At 40.5% G+C, this 26596-nt stretch overlaps 1 protein-coding gene across 3 annotated transcripts in view; it reads right to left on the bottom strand.

Annotated features, from left to right (window-relative positions):
- arhgef17 (Rho guanine nucleotide exchange factor (GEF) 17) overlaps positions 1-26596 on the bottom strand; it is a 448495-nt gene that overhangs the window by 31381 nt on the left and 390518 nt on the right. For 2 of the 3 annotated variants that reach the window (XM_043692177.2, XM_043692178.2), the window contains exons 6-11: positions 24936-25130; positions 21606-21656; positions 19464-19573; positions 18175-18260; positions 11465-11583; positions 3937-4150 (exon numbers count right to left, since the gene is read on the bottom strand). In XM_043692177.2, the coding sequence (XP_043548112.2) occupies positions 3937-4150; positions 11465-11583; positions 18175-18260; positions 19464-19573; positions 21606-21656; positions 24936-25130 (775 nt within the window). The remainder of the gene's footprint in view (positions 1-3936; positions 4151-11464; positions 11584-18174; positions 18261-19463; positions 19574-21605; positions 21657-24935; positions 25131-26596) is intronic. The other variant, XM_043692179.2, reaches the window with a different exon arrangement.

Genomic DNA, 26596 nt, shown 5'->3' with positions numbered 1-26596 from the left:
CATAAAAGCAGATGTTTCACTTTGAAAAAGAGAAAAAAATTGCATCTATAAAGCACTTTTCATGGCCATCACTCATCTCAAAGTACTTTACAGCCAATGATGTACTTTTCAATTGTAGTCACAGGAACTGCAGCAGCCAATCTGGATACAGCAATCTCTCACTAACAGCAATGACTCAATATGTTTAATTTTAGGGAAAGGCAGTGTTGTAGTGGTAATGTCACTGGACTGGTAATCTAGAGGCCCAGGTTAATGCACTGGGGGCATGTCCAAACATTGCAGCTAGTAGGATTTAACTGCAATGAATAAATCTGGAATTGAATGTCTATGTCAGTAAGAATGACCATGAACATCATGTTGATTTTCATAAAAACACATCTGGTTCAATAATTTCCTTTACAGGAGGAAACCTTCTATTCTTACCTATGCTGGCTCATATGTCACTAAAGAACCAAGCAATGTTCAAAAGAAGAGTCATATTGGACTTGAAGCACTAACTTTATTTCTCTCTCTACAGATACTGCCAGACGTTTTGAGTTTCTCCAGCACTTTCTTTTTTTTATCGCATTACAATGTGGTTGACTCTGAACTGACTTCACAAGCCACTCAATTCAAGGTCAATTAGGGATGGGCAACTTGCCTTGTCAGTGATGCCCATGTCCTATAAAAGAATAACTTTAAAACCGATACGTTTCTGTGATGTTGATAGAGGAATAAATATTAGCCGGCACACCAATGATAACTTCAAGGTCTCCTTCCAAAAATGCCACAGGATCTTTTACATCCACCTGAGCAGATAGATGGGATCTCAGTTTAAGGTCCCATGTAAAAGACAGCTCCTCTGACTATGCAAGGCTCCCTCAATACTGCACTGCAGTGACAGCCTTGATTTTTGTGCTCAAGCCCTGGAATGGGCCTCGTAGTCAGGATGTCATTATTCTGAAGAGTATGTGTTTCCAATTGCTCCATAAGTCGACACTGAGTGGTGCTATTCGAACTGTTACTCTCTGGTGATATAAGTAATCCCTAACTGTAGTTATGCTGTCCAAGAAGAATGTACCTCCGTCTAGAATGGCATGGAAAGATAACGAAATGGAAAGATTTTCTTTCAATATATCTTGCTGAACATTTGTTCTTTATAAATATTGCTAGGATCCAGACATTTCTGAGGTTGCGTGTACTAGTGATATACGAGCATGATTGGCTATGGTTTTATAAGCTGTGACATGAAACTAATGTAGATTAATAAGAGATTATTGTCTCTTCAAAGTCTGAGTTATGATAACATTTGCAACTAGAACATGATGACATGCTAAAAATGGCTTAAACTGACAGAATATTATTGGTTTGGCATCCAATGATTTTGTAGGCTTTACAGGCCTGAAGCAAACACACTGTGAGAGTTTGATAGTGAGACTGGCAATAAGCTAGGATGAGATGGGAAACTGATTGGAAGTGAATTTTGCCAGGTGGGAGGCATTGGACCAGAATGGGGCTTTGCCCCTTTACAAAGGTTTGACAGCAATATTAAACAGGTACTTAGAGACCTTGTCAGTGACAATGCAAAATTGTCAATCACATATAGTCTGGATCTGATCCAATGTGTGTCTCATTTTCAAGAAGTGCATCTCGTCTTTGTCCTGCTCCTTTCACATTTAATACATTTTTAAAAATTGTTTTCCTAAAGTTTAAACTTGATCTTAAATATCATTTGCTACCAAAAAGGGCGTTATGAGTAATGAGATCACCTCAGAGATAGATTAATCCTTTGCCCTTACACAGTCAATGTTGAATTTCTACAGTTACAATTATGCACAGGAATATCTGATCTATTTCTGTCCATCTCATTAGATTATTACACCTGTATAGAATGCATACCAGGCCTTTGAACATGCCCAAAGTGGAACAGATCAGCAGCATTTTGCATGATTAATGTTAATAACTTGCAAGCTAAATGTAAAAGAGTGTTCTAAATTGGCATGTGGGATGTACCCACTGAAAAAAATCCATTGTCTCCAAGATAAGCTTCTGAAAAAGGAACACCTCCAAGAATCTCCCTCAAACTCAGAGACAGTACATTCCAGACCCTAACCATGTCCATTGCTCATTGTTCCAAGTCACCAAATTAGTGATTGATTGTCAAACTTCTTGGCCATTTTAAAAACTTCCCCTTGTTTTCAAATCCCTCCATGCTTGCTCGTCCTTAACTCTGCAATCTATTCCAGCCTTACAATTCTCTGAGATATTTATAACTTGATTGAAAAGGTAAAGCAATAAGAAATAGGAACAGCAGGAGGACATTTGACTAGTGTTTCCTGTAAAATATACTAGTGTATATTTTATTCAATGCATGGTGCCTTAAAATTGCTTTGTGCATTTGTTACACACATGCATTACTGCAGAACAAAGCCTACACATTATCTTACAGACCATGCAGCAATACATTTTCCCTGGAACATCAGCCACTCAAATCTGCTCTGCAAACCAATAACATCATGGCTGAGCTTAATAAAAGGTTAAAGTTGAAATCGCTGCCAATTCTGATTTCAGAAAGATGAATAAAATGAAACCACCTGCATGAAGGGATCAGTGTAAAAGTTAAAAGACAAGAACTTCTATTTTGATTTAGTCCCTCCCCTCCCCCTCACTGTTCTGATCACACAGCACTGCCCTCTGATGTGAAGGGCAGTGTTTGTCACTGGCCACCCGGGTGTTTTCCTATCTTCCTGGTGGTGGAATTTGAATAAAGATTCGTGCACTTTGTGTCTTTCACTGTGTCTCACACCTGCACACACACACCATGGGTGCTGGGGGAATAATAAGCACTACCGCACTTAGGCGGTAGTGTGGGGGTTAAAAAAAAGGAGGAATGTCCCTGCCCTCTCCCTCACTGTAAAAAAAAAGACAAGAACTATGCTGACACCACTTAACAACAAACAGTAAGCAAAGATACTTTACACAACTTTGTATTCACTACCCCACAGGAAATTCACCATAATATGTACATGACTTTGCTTCCATGGTTTAATTTAACAGTTCAATCTGATTGAATATACATGCCAGCTTCCAAACAAGTGCCAATGTTTTCAGCAAACCTCCTGGTTGTTCTTCTCCGCACAGGAAGGTGAAGGAAAGCAGTTCCGATTCATGTTTGCAATACTGGTATGGGTGATCCTGCATCGATCAGGATAATTCAGTTTCTAAAAAGGATTTTCTATAAATTCACACAGCATTAACCTCTCAACGTAGGCTTGATATTCATAACAATGCAGGAGAGAAATTTCTTTGTGTGATTTTGTAACAAATCTGCTTACCTGGAGATTAATCACTTCGTTATATCACACCTTTCACAACCATTGGATGCTTTAAAGTTCTTTATAATCAATGAAATACTTTATGAAGTGCAAGCATTGTTGTAATACTGGAACTGTGGCTGCCAATTTGCACACAGCAAGCTCTCACAAACATCAAGGGATAATGGCCAGAAAAGCAGCCTGGTGGCTCAGTAGTTAGTACTGCTGCCTCACAGCTTGATGGACACAGGCAACTGTCTGTGTGGGGCTTACACATTCTCCGTATTTGTGTGGGTTTCCTCCGGTTTTCTCCCACAGTCTGAAGATGCATAGGGTGAATAGATTGGCCATGCTAAATTGTCAATGGTGTTCAGGGATGTGAAGGCTAGGTGGGTTAGCCATGGGAAATGCAGGATTACAAAGATAAGGTTGGGGCTGGGCCTGGGTGGGATGCTCTTTGGATGGTCAGTGTGAGCTTGATGGGCTGAATGGCCTCCTTTCACACTGTAGGAGTTCTATTTGTTTTTTTGTGATGCTGATCAAGGTGTGAATATTGACCATGACATTATGAATAACTCTCATGCTCCTCTTCTGTGTTGCAATGGAATCTTTCACATTCACCTAAGCAAACAGAGTCTATTACCTAATTTCTTCTTGGTTTCTTCAAACGCCTGTTCAAAGCCAGCTCGTGCCTCAATACTGCTGAACTCAAAAATGAATGTTTCAGTTCCCTCAGCTGTTGTGGCCGTTAGTTCAACTTTTGTGAGTGGAAACATCGTACTGACTGCGAGGGACTGCTTCTCAGAGAGCTCCCGGTTCACAGAGGCCATCAGGTCTTTAATAACATCATCCAGACTCTGACAAGAGAAAAGAAAGTAAGAAATTTATCCTGTTCACTCGTGGTTCAGGGAAATGGCATTATGGGCAATACTGTGAAAACACTTACCCAATCACAGTAAGGAACGTAAGACACTCGTCTTTCGTGAATATAACAATAACTTTTCATTTTGGAGGCGGGAATCAGCAGTTTGGCAATTTCATGATTGTACAATGCTGCCCCCTGCCCAGCAATAGCTGCTCACGATAATTTTGTGGCTGGTTAATGGGGCGAGAGGTTGGGAGGGGCAACAGTTTGGAAGGGGAGGCTGGAAGTGGAACTACTGCCTCCAGAAACGCTGAAGCAAAAATGGAGATGGGTGGCTGCTGATGTGGACAGTTTAAAAAGGCCCACTTCCACAAATGTTTGGTACGTGGGTATGAGACTTCCTAATTCTTAACCCCCAATGCTCAACAATTCATGAATCCTCTAGTTAACTCAATCCCTGATACTTCCTACATACACAACTGACACTTAGCCCATACCACGTCATCCCCATTCCCACTTCACATCCCTGCTGTTCTTCATTCACTCCCTGATCTTCACCATTCAGTATCCACAGTCTTTTGAACTCACAAACCCAATACTATCATTAAGAGATTTCTGAGATATTCGCAGAACTACCAAAATAAACAAACAGTACTTCAAAATCCACCACAAATATTAACAGGTTATAAAACAAACAAAATAACCACGCTCATGGTCTCTTTCACAGGCACATTGACATACACTGCTAACCTGAATCCATTACTGTGTTTAAAGTTTAACCAAGCATTCATGAGATGCTATTGATGACTGCACTGGCAAGCTCTGCTAAACTGGATCTATTAGTAGATTTGAAACTCAGTCAAGCATTCATAATAAGATTCCACTAAACAACTTTGTCAACAAAGTCACTGGTGCTGAATATGCTAAACTTTTTCAAGCTATTCAAAGAACTGAAATTCAATGTAAAGATTCATTCACAATGGTCAATCAACCAGTTAAATATGAATTTCAGTGTAGTTCAATGCAGAAGAACACTTTTTAGATTAGATTAGATTAGATTACTTACAGTGTGGAAACAGGCCCTTCGGCCCAACAAGTCCACACCGACCCGCCGAAGCGCAACCCACCCATACCTTTACCCCTTTAACCTATCACTACGGGCAATTTAGCATGGCCAATTCACCTGACCCGCACATCTTTGGACTGTGGGAGGAAACCGGAGCACCCGGAGGAAACCCACGCAGACACGGGGAGAATGTGCAAACTCCACACAGTCAGTCGCCTGAGTCGGGAATTGAACCCGGGTCTACAGGCGCTGTGAGGCAGCAGTGCTAACCACTGGGCCACCGTGCCGCCCAAACTTTATTCAGTGGATAACATACTCTAATGCAGCTGAAGATGTTTCCACTTTCACAATGCTGGAGGAATTAATGGCCACATGCCATTTATGGACTAAACCCTATCATCAGGGTAGGCAGGCAGATCAGCCACAATTTTAGTGAATGGTGGAGCAGGATGGGGGGAGGAGGAGCTTAATGGACCACTCCAACTCCTGATTCATATGTTTGTATCAATCATTTTTTAAAAGCATATTTAAATTATGGAATTTCATGATAACATACAAAAGTATCCACATTGTTTGAACTGAAAGGTTTCCGACTCCAGAATTGTAAAACACAGAAACAGACTCTTTGGTCTGTTGATCAACTTGTCCATGTTGATCTGACATCCCAATCTGACCTAGTTTCATTTAGCCAGCATTTGGGCAATATCCCTCTAAACCGTTCTTTTTCACATACCCATCCAGATGCCTTTTAAATGTTTTAAATGTATCTGCTTCCACCACTTCCTCTGGCAGCTCATTCCATATTCACATCACTGTCTGCATGAAAAAATTTACCCCTAAGGTCCTTTTTAAATCTTTCCCTCTCACCTGAAACCTATGCCCTTTGGTTTTGGACTCTTCCACTTTAGGAAATAGATGTAGACCTTAACGTATCCATGCCACTCATGATTTTATAAACCTCTATAAGGTCACCCAACACTCCAGGAAGAAAAGCTCCAGCTCTTTCAGCCTCTCCTTATATCTCACACCCACCAGTCCTGACAACATCCTTGTAAATCTTTTCTGCACCCTCTCAAGTTTAACAACATCCTTCCTATAGAAGGGCGACCACAATTGTACGTAATATTCAAGAAGTGGCCTCACCAATGTCCTGTACAGCTACAACATGAAATCCCAATTCTTACTCAGTAGTGTGAACCACATTATAATCAAATGTTGGCCCAACTCCATGAAAATTGCAAGGGACATGAAATACATGCTCACCACAATGGAGAACCCAGCATCAGGATAGTTAGGAGCAAGCTCAGGGCACACACCCTTACCCCCTTCAGAACTGCTGCTGAGAGAAATAGGGATTGGAGTTTTAAAATCAGGTTCCAATCCCTATTGTTGAAGGCCTGTTGATGACAGGAAAATCTAATCTCTTTTATCCCCTTTAACGTAACAAAACATTGAAACACGCTTCATAGAGGCATGAAAAAACTGAGCCACACAAGGAAATATTAGTCAGGTAACAAGAAGATAGATTTCAAACTGCATCTTAAGAAGGAAAGTGAAGTACAGAGGGATTAGGCAATTAAAACTGCAGGTGACCAAGAGGCCAGAATTAGAGGAGGGCAAATATCCCAGTGACAATGTAGCTGGAGGAGATTACACATACAGTGAGGGTGAAGCTATTATGGGATTTGAAAAAAAGGATGAGAATTTTAAAATGAATTACTTAACTGGGAGTAAATGTAGGTCAGCGAGAGCAAGGATGTTGGGTAAATGGGACTTGGTGCAGGTTAAGGTGTAGGCAGCAGAGTTTTGATGGTCTTACATTTACAGGGAGTAGAGTGTGGGAAACCAGCCTGGACAGTATTGAAATAGCCAAGTCCACAGACATCAAAGGAACAAATGAGGGTTACAGCAGCAGATGAGCTGGGAGATGATACACAAGGTTAAACAGGCAGTCTTACTGATAGGGCAAAGATGAAGTCAGAAGTTGATCTTATGGTCAAATATGACACCAAAGTTGCAAAAAGACCGGTTTAATCTCAGTTTGTTGTCAGGGAGAAGACGACATTGGCAATCAGGAAGAGCATTTGAAGCAGACACTGGAAGCAATAGTTGCTGTCTTTCCGACATTTAATTCAAGGAAATTTCTGCTAATCCAATCATATATCTCAGATAAACAGTCTAATAAATGTACTCCTGAGATTGTTAATAATTTTCCAGTGAGTTTGGCCTACTAAACAATTGGCTGGGCAATATAAAACCTAGTGAAGTTGCCCATTGAAGGGTAATTGGAAATGATGGCAGAAGTAATTGGTGAGGTGGTACTTATGGATAACACTGGTCCTTTAGATGTTGAAGAATTGGAGACCCTTTTGTAGGCCATGCACCCAAGCTGGAAAGTCACTCAAATTGAAACTGATGTCTCCTTCCAGTGAAAGAATTAAGAGGTAAGGAACACAGTCTAGGCAGCCAGTATTGATCTGCAATTCATGTTCAAAGGATTGAACACTTTGAGGAGTTGTTAATGGGTAGAAAATGGAGTGTAGGATTAAATAAAATGGTTGGCAGGCTATAACCTTGTGGGATAATACAAGGATCTGTGTTTGGGCCTCATTTATTTAAATCTGTATTAATGACTTTGATGAGGGTAGGGAGTGCAAAATAGCCAAGTTTGCTGATGATATGAAGCTTGGTGACAGATTTGGGAATTCCCAAAGCCTGCTCAAGGATAGCACTTGTGCTGTTCTTTGGCACATCCGAGTCGGCTGGGAGATAAATGTTCCTTGTAGACAACCTCGTGAAAGTGAACAGATGTTCAGTTTTCTAGCTTAATGTGTTCCTTTGCTGCTAATATGGCACCAATGGATGCAAGTCTCTCTCCGTCAGTTTTCTCCTTCTGAAAAATGCTGTCTTGATAGACTATTGTGTAATGATGACATTACGGATAATGGCCATAATAATACTCGGGCGTTCATTTGGACTTGAACTGACTATGAAGTTTCTATTCATGCAGGGATAGAGGGGATATAAGGATCTGTGATGGCCCCTTACTCTGTCACTCACTTACTGTGCTCTGTTCACCTGATCCTTCTCTATCTGTGAGGCAGCACTGCTGCCTCACAGCGCCAGAGACCCAGGTTCAATTCCCGCCTCAGGTGATTGACTGTGTGGAGTTTGCACGTTCTCCCCGTGTCTGCGTGGGTTTCCTCCAGGTGCTCCGGTTTCCTCCCACAGTCCAAAGATGTGCAGGTCAGGTGAATTGGCCATGCTAAATTGCCCATAGTGTTAGGTAAGGGGTAAATGTAGGGGTATGGGTGGGTTACGCTTCGGCGGGTCAGTGTGGACTTGTTGGGCCGAAGGGCCTGTTTCCATACTGTAATGTAACCTAATCATGCAGAAGGAGATTCATGTGCACTGCTGGCTACCTCATGTATGTCACCTCCAGCAGCACACAAGGATCCAGTAACTTGAAAACTTTCTGAAGTGGTACCCTGCATTTCTACTTGGAGAAGACATCCTTCCTGCAGAAGCCGAGGTTAAAAGGTAAAAGGGGTTGTGGCTATTCCAGGCAGATCAGATTATTTCAAAACACTGCTGCTTTCAGTCAAAAATTGTAATCAGAGGAGATGGCTGGAAAGTCAGGATTTAAGGCAGCTTCGCCTCACTGTTGCACTTTTAACAACAACTTCTTATGGCTTTATAATGGGGATTGTACATCTTGGAAACAGACGTGAAGAGAAACACCCAACACAGTCGGAGAGTGGAATCGAGGGAAATCAGTATTAGTTAGAAAATACTGCTGGGCAAGTTAATGGGGTTAAAGGCAGATAAATCCCCAGGGCCTGATAGCTGCATCGCACAGTCCACAAAAAGAAGTGGTCCTGAAATAGTGGATCCAAAATTCAATCCAAGTTCCCACAGCCGGAGAATGGCAAATATTGAATTGAATTGAATTTCTTGTCACATGTACCGAGGCACAGTGAAAAGCTTTGTCTTGCGAGCCATACAGGCAGATCACGGAGTTAAATAGCATAGATAAGTAAATAATAGGTAAACAGTGGCAAAAACAAAAACACAGGTACAGGCGAATGTTAAGAGTTTGTGAGTCCATTCAATATTCTAACAACAAATATAACTCTACTGTTTAAAAAGGGAGGGAGAGAAAGGAAACAGAGCATTACCGACTAATTTGCTCAACATTTGTGATAGGGAAATACTAGAGGCTATTATGAAAGGTTTGATAACAGAACATTTGGAAAAAACAAGACTGAACAAAGCTGACATAGTTTGTTGAAAGGCATATCATTCTTAATAAATCTACTGGAGTTTCTTTGAGGATGCAACTAGTGAAATTGATGAGCTGTATTTGGATTTTCAGAAGGCTTATGATAAGGTCCTCATATGAGATTGGTGGACAAAGTTAAAGCACAAGGGCTAAAGGTAATATATTGGAATGGATTGAGAAATGGTTGTCAGACAGAAAACAGAGTATATATAAATGGGTCTTTTTCTATGTGGCAGGCAGAGACTAGTGGAGTACTGCAAGGATACTTGCAGGTATCCTTGGGCCCCAGCTATTCACAATGACCTGAATGGAGGAACCAAATGCAACATTTCCAAATTTGCTTATGACATAGAACTGGACGGGACTTTGAGTTGTGAGAGGGATGCAATGAGGCTTCAAGGTGATTTAGACAAATGGAGTATATGAACAAACACATGGCTGATGCAGTACAACATGACTGAATGTATAGTTAACCTTGATAAATTTGTGGTGATGTACCTTGGAAGAAGGAATTAGACAAGGGAGTACTCAAGGAGCCAGGACACTAGGAAGTTCAGAGGAACAGAGTAATCTTGAAGTTTTTCTCCATAGATCCCTAAAGATGGCAGGACAGTTTAATAGGATAATTAAGAAGGCATTTGAGCCACTTACCTTTATCAGTTGTGACATAGATTATAAGGGCCAGGGAAGTTATGTTGGAGCTGTACAGAACTTTGGTTAGGCCACAGCTAGAGTACTGTGTATAGGTCTAGTCACCCCACAATAGGAAGGCTGCAATTGCATTGGTGCGGGTGCAGAGGAGATTCACCAGAATATTGTCTGGGATGGAGCCATTTCAGCTATGAAGAGAAGCTAATTAAGCTTGGGTTGTTTTCCTAGGAGTACAGAAGATTTAGGGTAGATCTGATTGAGGTATATAAAATTGAAGAGCATGGACCTGGAAAGCAGCTGTTCATCTTAGTAAAAGGGTCAATAGCAATGGGGCATAATTTTAAACTGAATGCCTGGAGATGTGAGGGAATTTGAGCAAAAGTTTTTTCACCCAGAATGTGGTGGAGGTTTTGAATGCTCTGCCTTGGAGGGTAGTTAAGGCAGAAAACCTCACAACATTTAAAAAGTACTTGGATGAGCACTTGAAGTGTTACAACATTTAAGACAATGGGCCTAGTGCAGAAAAATAGGACTAACTTAGTAGATTTTTGGCAGTACATTGTTGATGGGCCGAAGGGTCTCTCTTCAGTATTCTAAGATTCTAAAATTCTATGAAATTATACAAATTGATGCTGGGTGTCCTGGGTGAATGAAAGTAGACAGGCAGGTAAAATAAATAATTAGGAAGACAAATGATATATTGACCATCACTGCAAGAGGATTTGAGTTCAGATGTAGAAATGTCTTACTGCAGATATACAGGGTCTTGATCCTGGTGTATTATGGGTAGTGGACACAGACTTAGGATACAAGGTAAACCATTTAAGATTGAGATCAGGAATTGGTGAATCCTCTTCACTCAAAGGGGTTGAACTTGTGGAATACATCACCACAGAAGGCAAGGAGGCCAAGATACTAAATATACTTAAGAAAAAGGTAGATATATTTTCAGATTTTAAAGGTATCAAAGGGAATGAGGAGAAAGTGGGAATATAGCATTGAGATAGAAGATCATCTGTGAGCATATTGAATAATGGAGCAGGCTTGAAGGACCGAATGGCCTAAACTTGCTCTGAGTAACATTATAAATGCCTCACTGTAAAAATGGTATCTCTTTCTGGTTGTGCTGGTGTTGCTGATTGACAGATTTATGATCAGTTGAATGAGTCACCATCCAAATAGCATGACCCTAGCTAATGAGGATTCACCGATTCTATAAAGGATCTGCTGATTCTGGTTTCTCAATGCATTTTGTCTCATCATTAAACTATTTAGAAAGTTATCATTTACATGTCATAAGCTCATACCTGGTGTGAAATACTTAGTGTCTCTGCCAACGTGCTAATCTGACTCAAGATACTGAAATCTTCCTCCAGCCGATTGAGAGTCTTCTGGATGTTTTCACGGTTAGTGGCTTGGGATGTCCCTAGAATGCACATTGCAAATTAAAACCAGAGTTAGAGACCGAGCAAAATAGAAGCAATTCTTTTGACAATGCATCACCAACTTGAAGATATGTATCAATTTTAATGTGGTAAAATGTTCCAAACAAGTTGCACAGAGACATTTTTGGGAAAATATTGACACAGAGCTAAAAAATAAGTCATTTTTGGGGGGAGGTGATCAAAAACGTACGGGGCATCTAAAGAAGGGGGTGAGAGGAGGAGCGGTGCAAGGAATTCCAAAGCTTCAGACCTAGACGGCTGAAAGAACAGCCACTTCTGATGAGTGTAGGAATTGGGGAATTCACAAGCAGTTAATGTTGGAGGAATGTTAAGTTTGTGAAGGATTGTAGGCCAGGATGAAATTACAGACACAGTGAGGAGAAGATACTATTTAAAGACTACAGTAGTACCAATGTCAATATTGCTTGAATGGGAGACAAGTTACGTAAGTTACTGTCTGGCATTCATCAAGACAAATACAAGAACGCCAAGCTTCAAAGGATCAGCGCAATATTTTGGTTGGCAAGTCGGCTTTGATTGGCTGAGGCATTGTCATAGAGAAAACAACAATGAAATATAAGTTTGTTCAGCTTCCAGTAATTCAAAAAAAAAATGTTCAGGGTTTAAACGTTTATTTTATTTTTACAAAGAATGCCTCCCTGTACATAAATACGGCGAAAGTGAGTACTGCAGATGCTGGATATTAGAGCCAAGTGTGTGGTGCTGGAAAAGCACAGCCGGTCAGGCAGCATCCGAGGAGCAGGAAAGTTGACGTTTCGGGCATTAAGGAATGTATATAAATAAGTCATTTCTAGCTCATGTAAATGAGGTACATTACGAGCTCTATTAATTATCTTAAATTAGTTGCTATTATTGCACTCAGGATTGTTCAGCATGTGTTGCCCAACCATAACATCATATTTTAAAGCAGATGCTTTGCTTTAGATTTTCCAAGTGCAAGCTATTTGACTAACATATGTGCTCTGTCTATAATGAACAACTGTAGGAACATACTGTTTGATTCAATCAACCAATTGTTGAAGTGTACGGACTATATATCTGGCATTGCACTGAAATTCAAATATTGATCATTTGTGTAGTTTTGCAATATGCGTGTTGGGGCCAAATCAATCTGGCCTGTGAGTCAGCTGCATTTATTTGTTAAATAAAATGCATCCACATCCCAGCGAACATTGCTCATTAAATATAACCGGAGAATATTACCTTCAAACAACTGTACTTACCTACAAGATATTCATAGATTCACAACAAATTTAGTTTGGGGGTGGATGCTACATTTTCCTTAGGAGAAGCAATACCAACAAATTCATTTGAAAAAGACTGGTTAGCAAGGTTAGATCTCATGGAATAAAGGGAGAACTAGCCATTTGGATATGGAACTGGCTCAAAGGTAGAAGACAGAGGGTGGTGGTGGAGGGTTGTTTTTCAGACTGGAGGCCTGTGACCAGTGGAATGCCACAAGGATCAGTGTTGGGTCCTCTACTTTTTGTCATTTACATAAATGATTTGGATGCGAGCATAAGAGGTACAGTAAGTAAGTTTGCAGATGACACCAAAATCGGAGGTATAGTGGACAGCAAAGAAGGTTATCTCAGATTACAACAGGATCTGGACCAGATGGGTCAATGGGCTGAGAAGTGGCAGATGGAGTTTAATTCAGATAAATGCGAGGTGCTGCATTTTGTGAAAGCAAATCTTAGTAGGACTTATATACTTAATGGTAAGGTCCTAGAGAGTGTTGCTGAACAAAGAGACCTTGGAATGCAGGTTCATAGCTCCTTGAAAGTGGAGTCGCAGGCAGATAGGATAGTGAAGAAGGCATTTGGAATGCTTTCCTTTACTGGTCAGAGATTTGAGTACAGGAGTTGGGAGGTCATGTTGCGGCTGTACAGGACATTGGTTAGGCCACTGTTGGAATATTGTGTGCAATTCTAGTCTCCTTCCTATCAGAAAGATGTTGTGAAATTTGAAAGAGTTCAGAAAAGATTTACAAGGATGTTGCCAGGGTTGGCGGATTTGAGCTATAGGGAGAGGCTGAACAGACTGGGGCTGTTTTCCCTGGAGCATCGGAGGCTCAGGGGTGATCTTATAGAGGTTTACAAAATTATGAGGGGCATGGATAGGATAAATAGACAAAGTCTTTTCCCTGGGGTAGGGGAGTCTAGAACTAGAGGGCATAGGTTTAGGGTGAGAGGGGAAAGACATAAAAGAGACCTAAGGGGCAACTTTTTCACGTAGAGGGTGGTACATGTATGGAATGAGCTGCCAGAGGAAGTGGTGGAGGCTGGTACAATTGCAACATTTAAAAGGCATTTGGATGGGTATATGAATAGGAAGGGTTTGGAGGGATATGGGCCGGGTGCTGGCAGGTTGGACGAGATTGGTTGGGATATCTGGTTGACATGAACAGGTTGGACCGAAGGGTCTGTTTCCATGCTGTACATCTCTATGACTCTAAGTTTTAAACACTGTCAGAATCCGAATTAATATGTACACATTGTTGTATTTTACATTCGAACAATTAATTTAATAATTAGCATTTGTGTAAATTTACAATTGACTTCTCCAAATGAATTCCATGTTTTGTAAATCATCATAACAATGTTATTTCAACAGAAGCCTACAATGCACACAATATGTGAGATTATAAACGATCCCAGGGCTTTGTCAGGCAACAGTCATACCCTCACTTCATACATTTCCCAGCATTCCAGGCTCTTGTGCAATGATAACCAGAAGAAAATGCATCACGATCTGCAATTATTTGTTTTTAGTATATTCTAAAGCCTCGCTATCTTGAATCCATGACAGTACTAAACTTTGCACCAATAAATAATCACACAGTGCCAGACATGATGTGTTGGACAGAAGAACAAATGACAATGGGTTTAGCTCATCAAAGCATTTTTTGTGTCTCTAATGGGAGCAAAGAAGACATTTTAGAGTTAGGAACATATTTGTCTATCTGAAAGGCTGTCTTATAGCATCTTGGGAACCTTGACATGGAACACCTTTCTGATTCCAAAAGTCCCTTTGGAATTAGCTAGCCAGTTTTGGTCTGTTGTTGGACACTGGGGAGCTTGCTCCTGTCACCTGTTGATACATTATCTATGGAACAAGAAAATGCATGGCAATGAGATGTTGGAGTGTTTGCTTGGAAGAATAATTGAACTGTGGTTCATTTTGCTTTGTATTTGAACAGTAGCTGTAGTGTTCCTGTTTGTTGAAGTTGCAGAAGAAGAAATCAATGCAAAAAGGTTTTTTTCCCAGGAGCTGCAAAATGGGAGTTAATGTATAAAAGATATGTGCCTGAATATTGTTTGTAGTGAAGAGAAGGTGAATTTCATGTGTATCACTACCCACTAATTGAGTTAAGATGAATAAGTGATAGGTTGCATTCTGTGGTTGCACAAGAAAAATGGGTGTGATGCAGTTCAGTTAGCGTACACCATTTTGAGCACACCAAGTGGTCTCAGGCACCAAATCCCAAGAAGTGTAGTTTCTAGTTTTGCTGAAACCTGGTGGATTCTATTCCCTTTCTAGGGACACACATTCAAATCCTACAAATGACCATATCCTTTTACCCACCCAAACGTTGCCAGTATCACAACACCTGCAACATTCAGGTGCAACTCACAAATACTTGTGAGATAACTGCAAGGAGGCAGATATCCTGTCACCAAGTCATCCTTTGTTTATACACGTACAGTACATGGACTCTGACTAGCCAGCTCAAAGCCAGTCTCTAGAGTGAGTAGAACTTCTAAATCTCCTGTTTACATCTGTCAGCCAGGGCTCCCTGATTGGCCCAGGCTAACAACCCCAATCAAGGATTTCATATTCAATGAAGTCTACCTGGCCCCCATTCCAACCACTACAATCTGCCATCCTACCTTGTGACTTGTGAACCAACAGAAAGCACAGCTCCAAAACCACCCTTTTTCACACATTAAACCTGACAGTTGAAAGCTGATTTAAACTATAATTTAGCCCTGCTTACTGAAACCTTGCTTGCAGCTGGTCTGCTGAGATAAGGAAGATAAGCATATCTGAGCCTTCCGTAATCGTGTTTTATGTCTCATGTGTATTTGTGTGGGAAGGTCTTCTGATTCCCTACCTCTGAGCTTGAATTCTGCACTAGGAATCAATGGCTATGGAAGGTGCATTCAAGTCAAATCCTAACAGGTTGATTACCAAACTGTAAAGCCTTTAAGCATGCCAGTGGCATGTAATAAAAGCAGGAGAGACTCCTGGTCAGCCTGGAGTGGTACTCCTTAAACTAGCTTTAGGTTAGCAACCTTTTCCAGGAAAAATAGCTGTGCAAAGCGTTTGTGTAAAAAACGAGATGTGAGCCGTTTCTATCTGCAGGAAGTCTCTTCAGTTTACGTTCAAATTTGTATGTTGTGATGCAAATTTGCCATTTCAATTGACACAGAGCCCAATAACAGAGCTATTCTGTGTCTGCTCATGGTATAGCCTTCACAGCTTTAAAATCAATAATGAAACCCTTACCCTCAGGGGTAGCACCAGCTTAATAATCTGTATGTGAAATCTACCAGCTTTAACCTCAAGGTGAATCAACATTGTTATTTAAGACGGGTGTATTTCTGGTGAATCCAGTGGGGATTAGTGAAGGAAGGGCAGGAATGAACAGGCAGTCCATTGAAGAAAAGGTAGGGTCATGATCAAAGAAGGGAATGGGAGAGTGAAGTAAAAAGCATGTCAAGGGGGAGTTAATAAAAATGAAGCAAATTCAGGCTGCCCAGAATACTTTGCAACCAACACAACTACACTTTGTGAAATTAATGACTGCTAATTTGGATGCAGTAAGCTTCTACAAACAGTTATAGAGTCACTAAACACAGAAACAGACCCTTCGGTCTAACTCAATAAAAACTGAAGACATTCCCCCTGTGTCTGAGTGGGCTTCCTCCAGGTTCTCTGATTTCCTCCCACAGTACAAAGATGTGTAGCCAGGTGAATTGACCATGCTAAATTGCCCATAGTGTTAGGTGCATTAGTCAGAAGGAAATGGATCTGTGTGAGTTACTCTTTGGAGGGTCGGTGTGGATTGGTTGTGCCGAAGGGCCTGTTTCCACACTGTAGGGAATCTAATCTAATCTAATCCAAAACTGCAGATGCTGTAAATCAGAAACAAAAACAGAATTTGCTGGAAAAGCTCAGCGGGTTTGGCAGAGACTGTGGAAAGAAATCAGAGATAACGTTTCGGGTTGTATGACCCTTCCCCAGAACGCTGAGGATGAAGTGATACTGGGGAGTGGTGCAGCCCTGAGTCAACATGATACAATGCTTGAGCCGAAATGTTAATTTCTCTCCACAGATGTTGCCCGACCTGATGATCTTTTTCAGCAATTTCTAATTTTGTCTTTGGTCTAACTCATCCATGTCAACCAGGTATCCTAAATTAATCTAGTCTGATTTGCCAGCATTTGGCCCATATTCCTTGCAATAAATAACCAGATCAATGTTTTAAGGGATGTTGGTGAGGCACTCAGGAAAACAGCCCTCCACGACCTTTGTTTTGCTGAAAAGTGCTGCGAATCTTTCTTGTCACCCTGGGATGGTCGATACAACCTTAGCAAGGCAAGACATACAAGGTGATAGACCACGTGCTGGAAAATGGGATTAGAATACTGAGATGGCTGTTTTTCACCACTGCAAACTCGATGGGCTGAAGGGCCTTTTCCGGTGCTGTAGAACTCTATGATCTGACTTTCACCTTTCATTTGAAAGCTGGGACCTTGACTAAAAATGCAGGAATGAAGTATGAATGGGGGAGAAGCAAGAGTGATTGCAGAAGGAGGTGAGAAGGGAACTGCTAACTGCCATATTTACCTTCCAGTCTCCATGCCAAATGGAGCCTGCAAGCTGGTGGTGGCTGTCCTTGTCATGTCACCCACCACCTAGCATCCACAAGAGAACAAAAAAGAAAAGATAGAGAAAAAGAGAGAAAGAAACAGAAAGTACAGTTAAGCGGAGAGAAGAAAAATTAAGAAATGAAATAGGAATTGAAGAGAAAGACGCAGAGATAGCAAAACACAAACAGTAGAGCTAGTCTGAGAGTTCATATTGTTCAACTGTGATGTGCAAGGCCACTGTGTTACTGAAAAATGCTGTACTCTTACTTCACCAGGTTGGAAAATGTTCCTGTTTATTTTGGATTTGAATACTGAATATCGCTAAGCAATGATTGGTGTTTTCTACTGCCTGTATGTCTGATGCTTCAACCAGACTGCAAAACTCAAAATGGATACTGAAAATCGTTTTTGAAAATCACAGAAACTGTATCCTGCTGAATTGTGCATCTGTTTCCATCTGTTCACTTCTTCTCATTGTGGGCTTTCCATGGTTCTACAACGGTCTTGTCCTTCTTTGGCTACTTATCTCAGGCATGTTTTGGCTTCTTTATTTTAAATCTACACACACCCTCTATCATGGATGGTTCTTAACAACAGACTTAAAGTTTTAAATAAGCATTATGTCCAAGAAGGATACATTAGTGACAATTAATGCTGCAACTTATCACAGACCTTTCACAATATCCAAATCTTCCAAAGGCAGTTTCCAGAGGAACTTATACTTGCTTGCAGTGTCAATCACACTCCCAGCTGTGTATCTATTTAGAATGAAAACACTTAGTGGAGGCTACATTTGCCAAAATGAATATAGTACAAGGGTCCAGATAACATACTCTAACATCTTCTAGAACATGATTACAAAGTGTAAGGGCTGAACTGATGGGGGGGATGTGGTTCCCCAACTCTGCCTATCAAACGTCATGGGCTGCGTAAACAGAAAAGCAGCTTTAAATACTCACCGCTGGATGACCAGAGTTTGGATGGTGAGATAGATTTTCTTAGTCCTTGCACACTTTCAGCATTTCTAAGGAAATTGCAGCAGCTCTCTGCCATTTCCTGGTATATGCCGGCTGAGGTTCCTTGTCCTTACTTTTAGAAGATTTTGTTACGAGAACACTTGGAATTAAAGTGCCTGGGTTCTGTCTTTGCAACTGACAGGCAAGTGAACAAATGTAAAAGGGGTTTTGGTCACCCTAGAGGACCATATTCCAAATACTTGCACACTGGTAAAACAGGTACAATGTCACAACTCTGAACCATGAGTTGATACTTGTCTTATTGCCTCTTCTGTCTTTTTAAAAACTTTATCCTCTCACCCTAAAAATCTGCCCCCTAGTCTTGAAATCCTCCACACGAGGGAAAAGACACCTGCCATTCACCTTATCCATACACTTAATGATTTTATAAACTTCTGAAAGGTCACCTCTCAACCTCCTACACTCCAGGAAAACAAATCCCAGCCTTTCCTGCCTCTCCTATCTCAAACCCTCCATTCCTGACAGCATCTTGATAAATCTCTTGTGAACCCTTAAAATGGTTTTTGGTTATATAAACCACACTGAAACACATTGATCTGATATTGCTGCTGGAACTACCAATGTTCACTATTACTACAACTTAAAATACAAAATGTAACAGTTTTTAAGGGTAGGTCAGATGCTCATGCGAAGCAATTCAGAGAGGCTGCTGATAGAGTTCAATCAGGAAAGGCAGGAAGCCTCAAAAGGAGCATTAAGACTGGCATGGACTGATTAGGCTGACTGTCCAGTTAGTGTGCTGTACATCCTATGCAAGGTAATGGATTTGGGCTGTTGCTTTAAGAGGCAACATACCTGTAGCATCAATTTAATGCCTTGGAAATCAGTTGAACATTTACTGCTGCATTCTTTTAGACCAGGAAAAGACAAAACACACTCTGTCTACACGTAAATATTTCTATTCAGAAGAGGTTGCACACTCACAAGCTCATAGAACTCCGCCGGAGAGAGCCCGTTTTACGTTTCAAAGTAGTGCAAATCAGAAGGTCTGTGAACAGAAACAGCGAGCGCTCCTTCTTGCTGCTAACGGATTTCTGGACATAGATGAAATGGCAAAAACAGAAACATATCAGTATGACTGTTAAGAAAGTGTCATTTTCAATTATGTTAGGAAAAATTTGAATTTAAGATGGTTTCATGCAAATGTTTCTTCAGAGGATTATCCTTAATTCTTTCACACAGGAGTCATCAGTCAATGTAAACAGCCCAATCCATCCAAATATTCAACAACATGGGACTGGTCTGCCTTCATTGATGTCTTCAGAAAGCAAGTCAAAGATTGTGTGAGGATGAGAGCACTATCTCTTAGAAATCTTAATAGTTGCTAGACTGCAGGCCAGGGAAATATTACAAGGGAGTAGGGAAAGATTGGGGGAGTGGTGAAAAACAGGCATAGAGCTCAGCAACACAAGGGACACAGATATTTCACTATATCTAAAGGCAATAACCCACCATTATTTTTAATTCACTTGTGGGATATGGGCATTGCTGGTTGACCAGCATTTATTGCCCATCCCTAGTTGTCCTTGAACCAAGTGGCTTGCTAGAGCATTTCTGAGGGCACTTGAGAGTCAACCACCTTGCTGCGGGTCTCGAATCACACTTAAGTCAGACCAGATAAGGATGGCAGATTTCCTTCCATGAAGGACATTAGTGAGTCGGATGGAGATTTCCTGACAATTGGCAATGATTTCACAGTCATCAGTAGATTCTTAATTCCAAACTTTTTAAAAATTATTGATTGCAAATTCTACCATCTGCCTTGGCAGGATTCGAAACTAAGTCCCCGGAACATTAGCTGATTAATAGTCTAATGATAATACCACTAGGCCATCGCCTTCCCTTTCTCCTTTTCCAGTTTTTTAACTGTGCAGTAGGAAGTGGAGGCTGTCACTAGTCATTATTTTAATATATTGTTCCATTTCAAACTTAGGCACAAAATATTTTTCTCAAGGTCTCTTGGGATTTTTCTCGAGGTGTACTTTTAAGTTTTGGCAGTGACTTGTTAAATTTTCCACTTCCACTAAATCATTTGTTAGGTTAAGCAGTCATGTAGTAACGATATCTTTCATCTTTGTGTGGACATATGGGGTGTTTGGACTCTTTAGAAGCAGAATTAGAAGAATTAGTCAGTATCAACCCCATTAAACTGAATGCAACAACACACAAGGAAAACATTAACTTGCTAGACATTGCAGATTCAAATTGGAACAAGAAGATGAGTATCACAATAAACGTTTTTTTTTCAAAATAACACACACACACACTTCTATACACAAAAGGCCACACTTTAAACACACCTTTCACAGACTGGTGAGGTCACAGCTAATGAATTTTCATCATTTATTTACAAACTTTAAGATGTGAGCCAGACAATTACAACCTTTTTTTTAAACTGCATCACAGATCTCAATCTCAGGTTTAACAATAAAACAACAGTTATTCATTATAACACCTCATCATTTCCGCATATGGGTAGCTCTTGAACTTAACCAATCTTTAATGTGAAATTCCACATCCCTGCGCGAGGAAATCTTGACCTCGTGAGCACAAGCTTTTCTGGCTCCCTAGCTGAGTATTTCTCTGTTGACAGTTTTAAAACTATTATCTCACCTTCTCAGCCTCTGACTCTTCACAGCCCCCTTGCAGCCTCCTCCTCAACCCTCTCTTGCATCTTCTTTCTCCAACCCCCACCTCACTAGTGAACATTTCAACAGCAAGCATGGGAGACATCCAACCAATCATCAGAACCCCCTCCCCAATTCTATCATTTTATTTACAGGGCGACGTTTTGCCCATTGGCTTCCCCCGGCTGCACTTACCTGCGTGTTTTGGTGGTTTTCATGGCAGGTTCACCTGCCACCTCATATATATTGAGCCCTGCTAAGTACAGATTTGACCATTATTTGCATCCTTCCTTACTCTGACAGATTTCTCTTTCCACCTCAAGATGACCCATAATTTCACATTAGAAGACCTCAATCTCATTCAAGATCGCGACCTTCAGTTGTTCCTTGTGTTGAGACTGTTAAAGGTAAGAGTTGCCAAGTTGGAAAAGGTTCTTACCACTTCAGTCACCATTTCCTGCCTTAAAAACTTTCTGTGAGGAACCAGGAGCTGCAGAACAAGACAGGAAAATACACTGTTACAGCACTGAGAAACCAGGCAGAGTGAAAAATCAAAATATCGATCTGAAATTACAATAAGACACAGGTAGATCATTGTCTCTCTCAAGAGGTTGGGGGCATTTGAACCTGAAAACAGGAATACACCATCAAGATTTGAACCTGTTCTACCATTCAGTGGAGTCTTGGCTATTTTGCATTTTAACATCTGTGCTGTCTACGCATTACAAAAATCTAGCAATATCAGCTTTCAAATCGTGAACTGAGCTCATATATACGGCCTTTTGTGGGACTAAGTTCCACAATTCTACCAACCTTTGCCTGACGAACTGTTCCTCATTTCTCTCCTAAATGGCTTGGCTCTGAGTTGAAGTTAATGCATATTTGTCTTAGATTCCACAACCAGCAGAAAAGATTTCTCTCTTCCTTATATCAATCCTTTCAAAATCCTAAAAACTTCAATCAAATCACCAAAAGTCAAATTCCAGAAAATAGAACCCTTGTTAATGTAATCTCATAATTTAAGCTCTAAAACCTGACAACATCCCTGCTAATCTGCACTCCTTCCATGTCCTTCCCAAGACACATTACCCAGAACTCTCCACAATACAACAGGTATGACCCAAGCAGGGCTCTGTACTGCTTTAGCAAAACTATCCTATCTACAGCTGAACTCTCTTGATAGAAATACCAGAATTCTATTATTTTTTCATTTAATTTTGTTCATTGACAACTATATTTTAATGATCTGTGCAAACAGACCCTGAAATTCTGTAGGCCACATGACCACTTCTTTTTGCTTGTTGAAAAATATTTGAGTCTATACTTTTTTATTCGAAAAGGAATCACCTCATACTTCTCCCTGTACTGAAACCCATCTTCCACATTTTTTCACAATTACTTTATCAATATCAATATACTTTTAAGTTCCTGACTGGTCTGCTTCAATGCCACCAATCTTTATAACATCAACAAACTTGAATATATGGTTCCCTTCTGCATTACGTATGTCCTAAATAAATGCCATTCACACTGGAGTAAATGCTAGCTCTACCTTCCATGGCATAGTCTGTGATTGGAAGCTAATATCCATTATAACATCAAGCTGGTCAGGGGATAACCAGCTGGAAAATTTGTTTAGCTGGAAACTAAAGAGAGAAACCTAAAGTAATCCTCTCAATGAATGTCAGCTATCCTTGCCGCTGTTAGAATTCTGGAGATCATAGGTTATGTTGTTGTTTAAAACTGTGGCATTGGGCTTTAGGAAACCATGGTTGTTTTTTGATGCTTTAAGCCACTGTTCAGGAGTTACCTGGAGACTTGTGCGTGAGCCGTGGAACCCAGAGTGGTGAAGTTTTAAAGGAAGTCGGAAGGTTGCTTAGCCAAAAGCGAGTAGAAGAACCCTTAGGAAACGGTACCTTGGAAGCTGGTGAGTCAGAGTGATTGTAGACAGCTGTGACATACTTTCTTGGTTGGTCCCAGGGAAAATGAATGAAGTTTCAATACAAGAACATAAGACAAGTCTTTTTTTCTGGGGTTGTGTGACTATGTAAAATGTAGAACTGAGTTGATAGGTTAGTCTTTATAAGCTTTACAGTTACGCTAATAGTGGTTGCTTTCTCTTTCTATACACAATAGAAATTCTGTTTGTAAAATATCATGACACCTTGTGGTATAATTTTGTTAGGTAATTCTGATATGTGTGGATCCTTAAAATATTAATGATGGCTAACAGGATCACAATATTTTCTTGCCCCTTTTTGTTCTTCATCTCTCTCCTAGTCCCTTCGATCTACACTATCCTCTATACGTCTACATGCCCTTGCTTTGGCTTTTGGCATCTCTCATCTTTTGGCCAACAGTGATTAGTGTATTTACTATAAATGGTAAAGAAAGAATTTGCAGCTATATACAGTACAGGAGTGTCCTTCTTGAGTTCAGACTGGGATTATATGTTGAAGTCTCCAAGGTGATTTGGAGTTTACAATGCTACCACTGAGAGAAATGTGGCAGTAATGAAGAGAACTTTAAGCACAACAGCATGGACATTTTACAACATCACAATGGATATCCAGTAATTTTTCACTTCTAGAAAAGGTTCTATCTGGATCATCAGGATAATAATTTATTACATGTACATTTCACATTCATCAACTGTTGATAATATTGCAATAAGTGTTTAGGTTTGTCCTAAATAAATACCAAAGCAAGAACATCCTTAATTTGAATGGCACAAAGAGGTTCAGAGATAAGCACGTTGACTTATTCATTTTGACTCCCTTACTGAAGTATTTCAGCTCAGTATCATACCCACCAAACTAGGAACTCAGCATCAAACTGATGGTAATACCCAGTGCGGTAACGCCTAGCAAGTCTGAACTGAGAATATGGTCCTTTTCAGTTAAATGCCATTTAAATACCAAATGTAAATTGGTATTGTTGTTAGAAAAGCTCAATTTTAATTTCCATTGATAGCAAGGGAAGTAAGCAAAAGTCAACTTTGATAATGGTCGGCCAATGTATATTCTTCTAGGAGAAAATGAGGACTACAGATGCTGGAGATCAGAGCTGAAAATGTGTTGCTGGAAAAGCGCAGCAGGTCAGGCAGCATCCAAGGAGCAGGGGAACTGACGTTTCTTGAAGAAGGGCTCATGCCTGAAACGTCGATTCTCCTGCTTCTTGGATGCTGCCTGACCTGCTGCGCTTTTCCAGCAACACATTTTCAGCGGCCAATGTATATTATTAGCTTTATGCCATGGCAGCAATTTGAAAATTAGTTTTGCGTGTTTCCACAAAACTATGATTCCATTTTCAGTTATTTGACTGACATGTCTCAGTGCACAATCCAAAATGTGCAGAGATGGATCTTGGGTTAATGATAGGTGCAGTACAGGAAGAGGTATAGGCCATTCAGCCCCTTCAATATGTTGAGGCATTAATTTAGATCATGCCAAATTTGTATCTGCCAGGCTTGATTGTGTTACTATAAATAGCCTTGTCTAACAAAAATCTTTCAATCTTGTTTTTGATGTTTTCAATTGACCTGGTCTAAAAGGCTCTTTGGGAGAGAAAGAACAAAACGTTGACCCCCACTTTTGTGAAAAAATGTTAGGTTATGAATTGAGTCTTGAAGGATTTCCCCAAAACTGAAGCTGAGGAAAACTTCACATTCTTTATGTAAACTGGAGACTATTAAACAATGTTGGTGATGCATAGCCCTGCTAAACATTAATGTTGGTCACAACTTCTGGGGTGTGTATAGTAATTGTACCTCTTCATGGATACGCACATCCATCATGCCTTCTATATGGGATTCTATCTCTTGCAGGATGCGAGCCTCTTTCTCTGCTTCCTCTGCATTCTTCTTCCCCTTGTTTATCCTTTCAGCTAGTAACTTAATGTAACGCTGTGCTGCCAGCAGGCAAGGATGATCTGGGTGATCGTCAGGAGTGTGTTTCAGTAGATCCTGCCATGCAGAAAACAACATAATTTCACTGATTAGGGATTAATAAACCACCATCTGCCTCATTTAGCCCAATCCCCTTCAGTAATCCTTTTGGCAAATCCCTGTACATTGCATTTGGAGATGACTGTCAGGTGAGTGAAGACAGAAGAAGGGGGTTTCAGAGTGAATATTGATGATCGTACTCCACATAGCCAATGGTCTGGAAAACAATATCATGATGAAAATGAACAGGAAGGTGTTGGCATTATTAGATAATAATCAATGCATTAATTAAGATAAACAAGTTCAGCATTTTATCACCAATGTTGTGAACAGTAATTATGATTAAAATTTGCATCAATCCAATGAAGCAATTCCTGATTTCAGAGTAAGTTCCACTTGACTTTGATTTACAACTGAAGTACGGCACCGTGATACTGAACTCTCCAATAAAAAACATACTACTGCAGTTACTGGAAAATCTAAAACAACAATAGAGAGTTCTGGAGAATCAGAAAAACAGAAAATCAGAATCAGAATTAATGTTTCAAGCCCTGAAACCCTTTGTCAGGACAACTCTGTTTTTCTCTCTGCAGATGCTGCCAGATCTGCTGACTTTCTCAAGCATGTTCCGTTCCTGTATAACATTGAACTCCTTAGGTTATTAATGAACTTCAAGGATGGAGCATAACCTAGCTCTGCAAATCCTTTCTCTTCATATGCTTATCCAATTCCTTTTAGAAAGCTGCAATTGAAACTGCCTCCACCACACTGTGCATCCCATACCAAAGGGGGGGACGATGGTAGTGACTCTAGACTAGCAGTCTAGCGGCCAAGGATAGCGATTGAGTGACCCAGGCTGTTGAGTGAGGGACACAAGTTCAAATCCCAGAGCAGCAAGAAGTGGAACTTGAATTCAATTAACAAAATAAAAACAGGATTTGAAAGCTCGTCTCAGTAAATGTGAAACTAAAATTATCATTGACAGCTGTGAAAAACACCCATCAGGTCCCTGAGGAAAGAAATCTGCCATCCCTACTTGGTCTAGCCTATATGTGACTCCAGACCTACAGCAATGTAGTTAACTCTTAACTTCACCCTGAAATGGCTGAGCAAACCACACAGCTCAATGGGGATTCAGGGATGGACAACAAATGCTGGTCCTGCCAGTGATACTCACATTATATGAAAGAATAAATAAAAGAAAGAAATCTATGTCCACTTGTTACATTTGAAAGGTTTTCCTCATGTTGCCTTTGGTTATTTTGCCATTCCTCTTCACCATACCCTCTGGTTTCCAACCTTTACGACCGGAGAGAATTTCCCTCCATCTATTCTATATAGAACCCACATGGTTTTGAACACCTCTTATCAGACCTCCTTTCAACTTTTACTTCTCTAAGATGGAACCATGTTTTCTTGTATTGTTGGTGGCAATGCTTCACTCACTTTAGAAAAATGTCTCACACAAAAGTCTCTTTGGTTTC

Source organism: Chiloscyllium plagiosum, unplaced genomic scaffold (assembly GCF_037043375.1).
Source record: "Chiloscyllium plagiosum isolate Xiang-an unplaced genomic scaffold, Cpla_swu_hap1 HiC_scaffold_6, whole genome shotgun sequence".
Taxonomy (NCBI): domain Eukaryota; kingdom Metazoa; phylum Chordata; class Chondrichthyes; order Orectolobiformes; family Hemiscylliidae; genus Chiloscyllium; species Chiloscyllium plagiosum.
The sequence above is the reverse complement of the archived record's forward strand: the minus strand, read 5'-3'. Positions and strand labels throughout refer to the sequence as shown.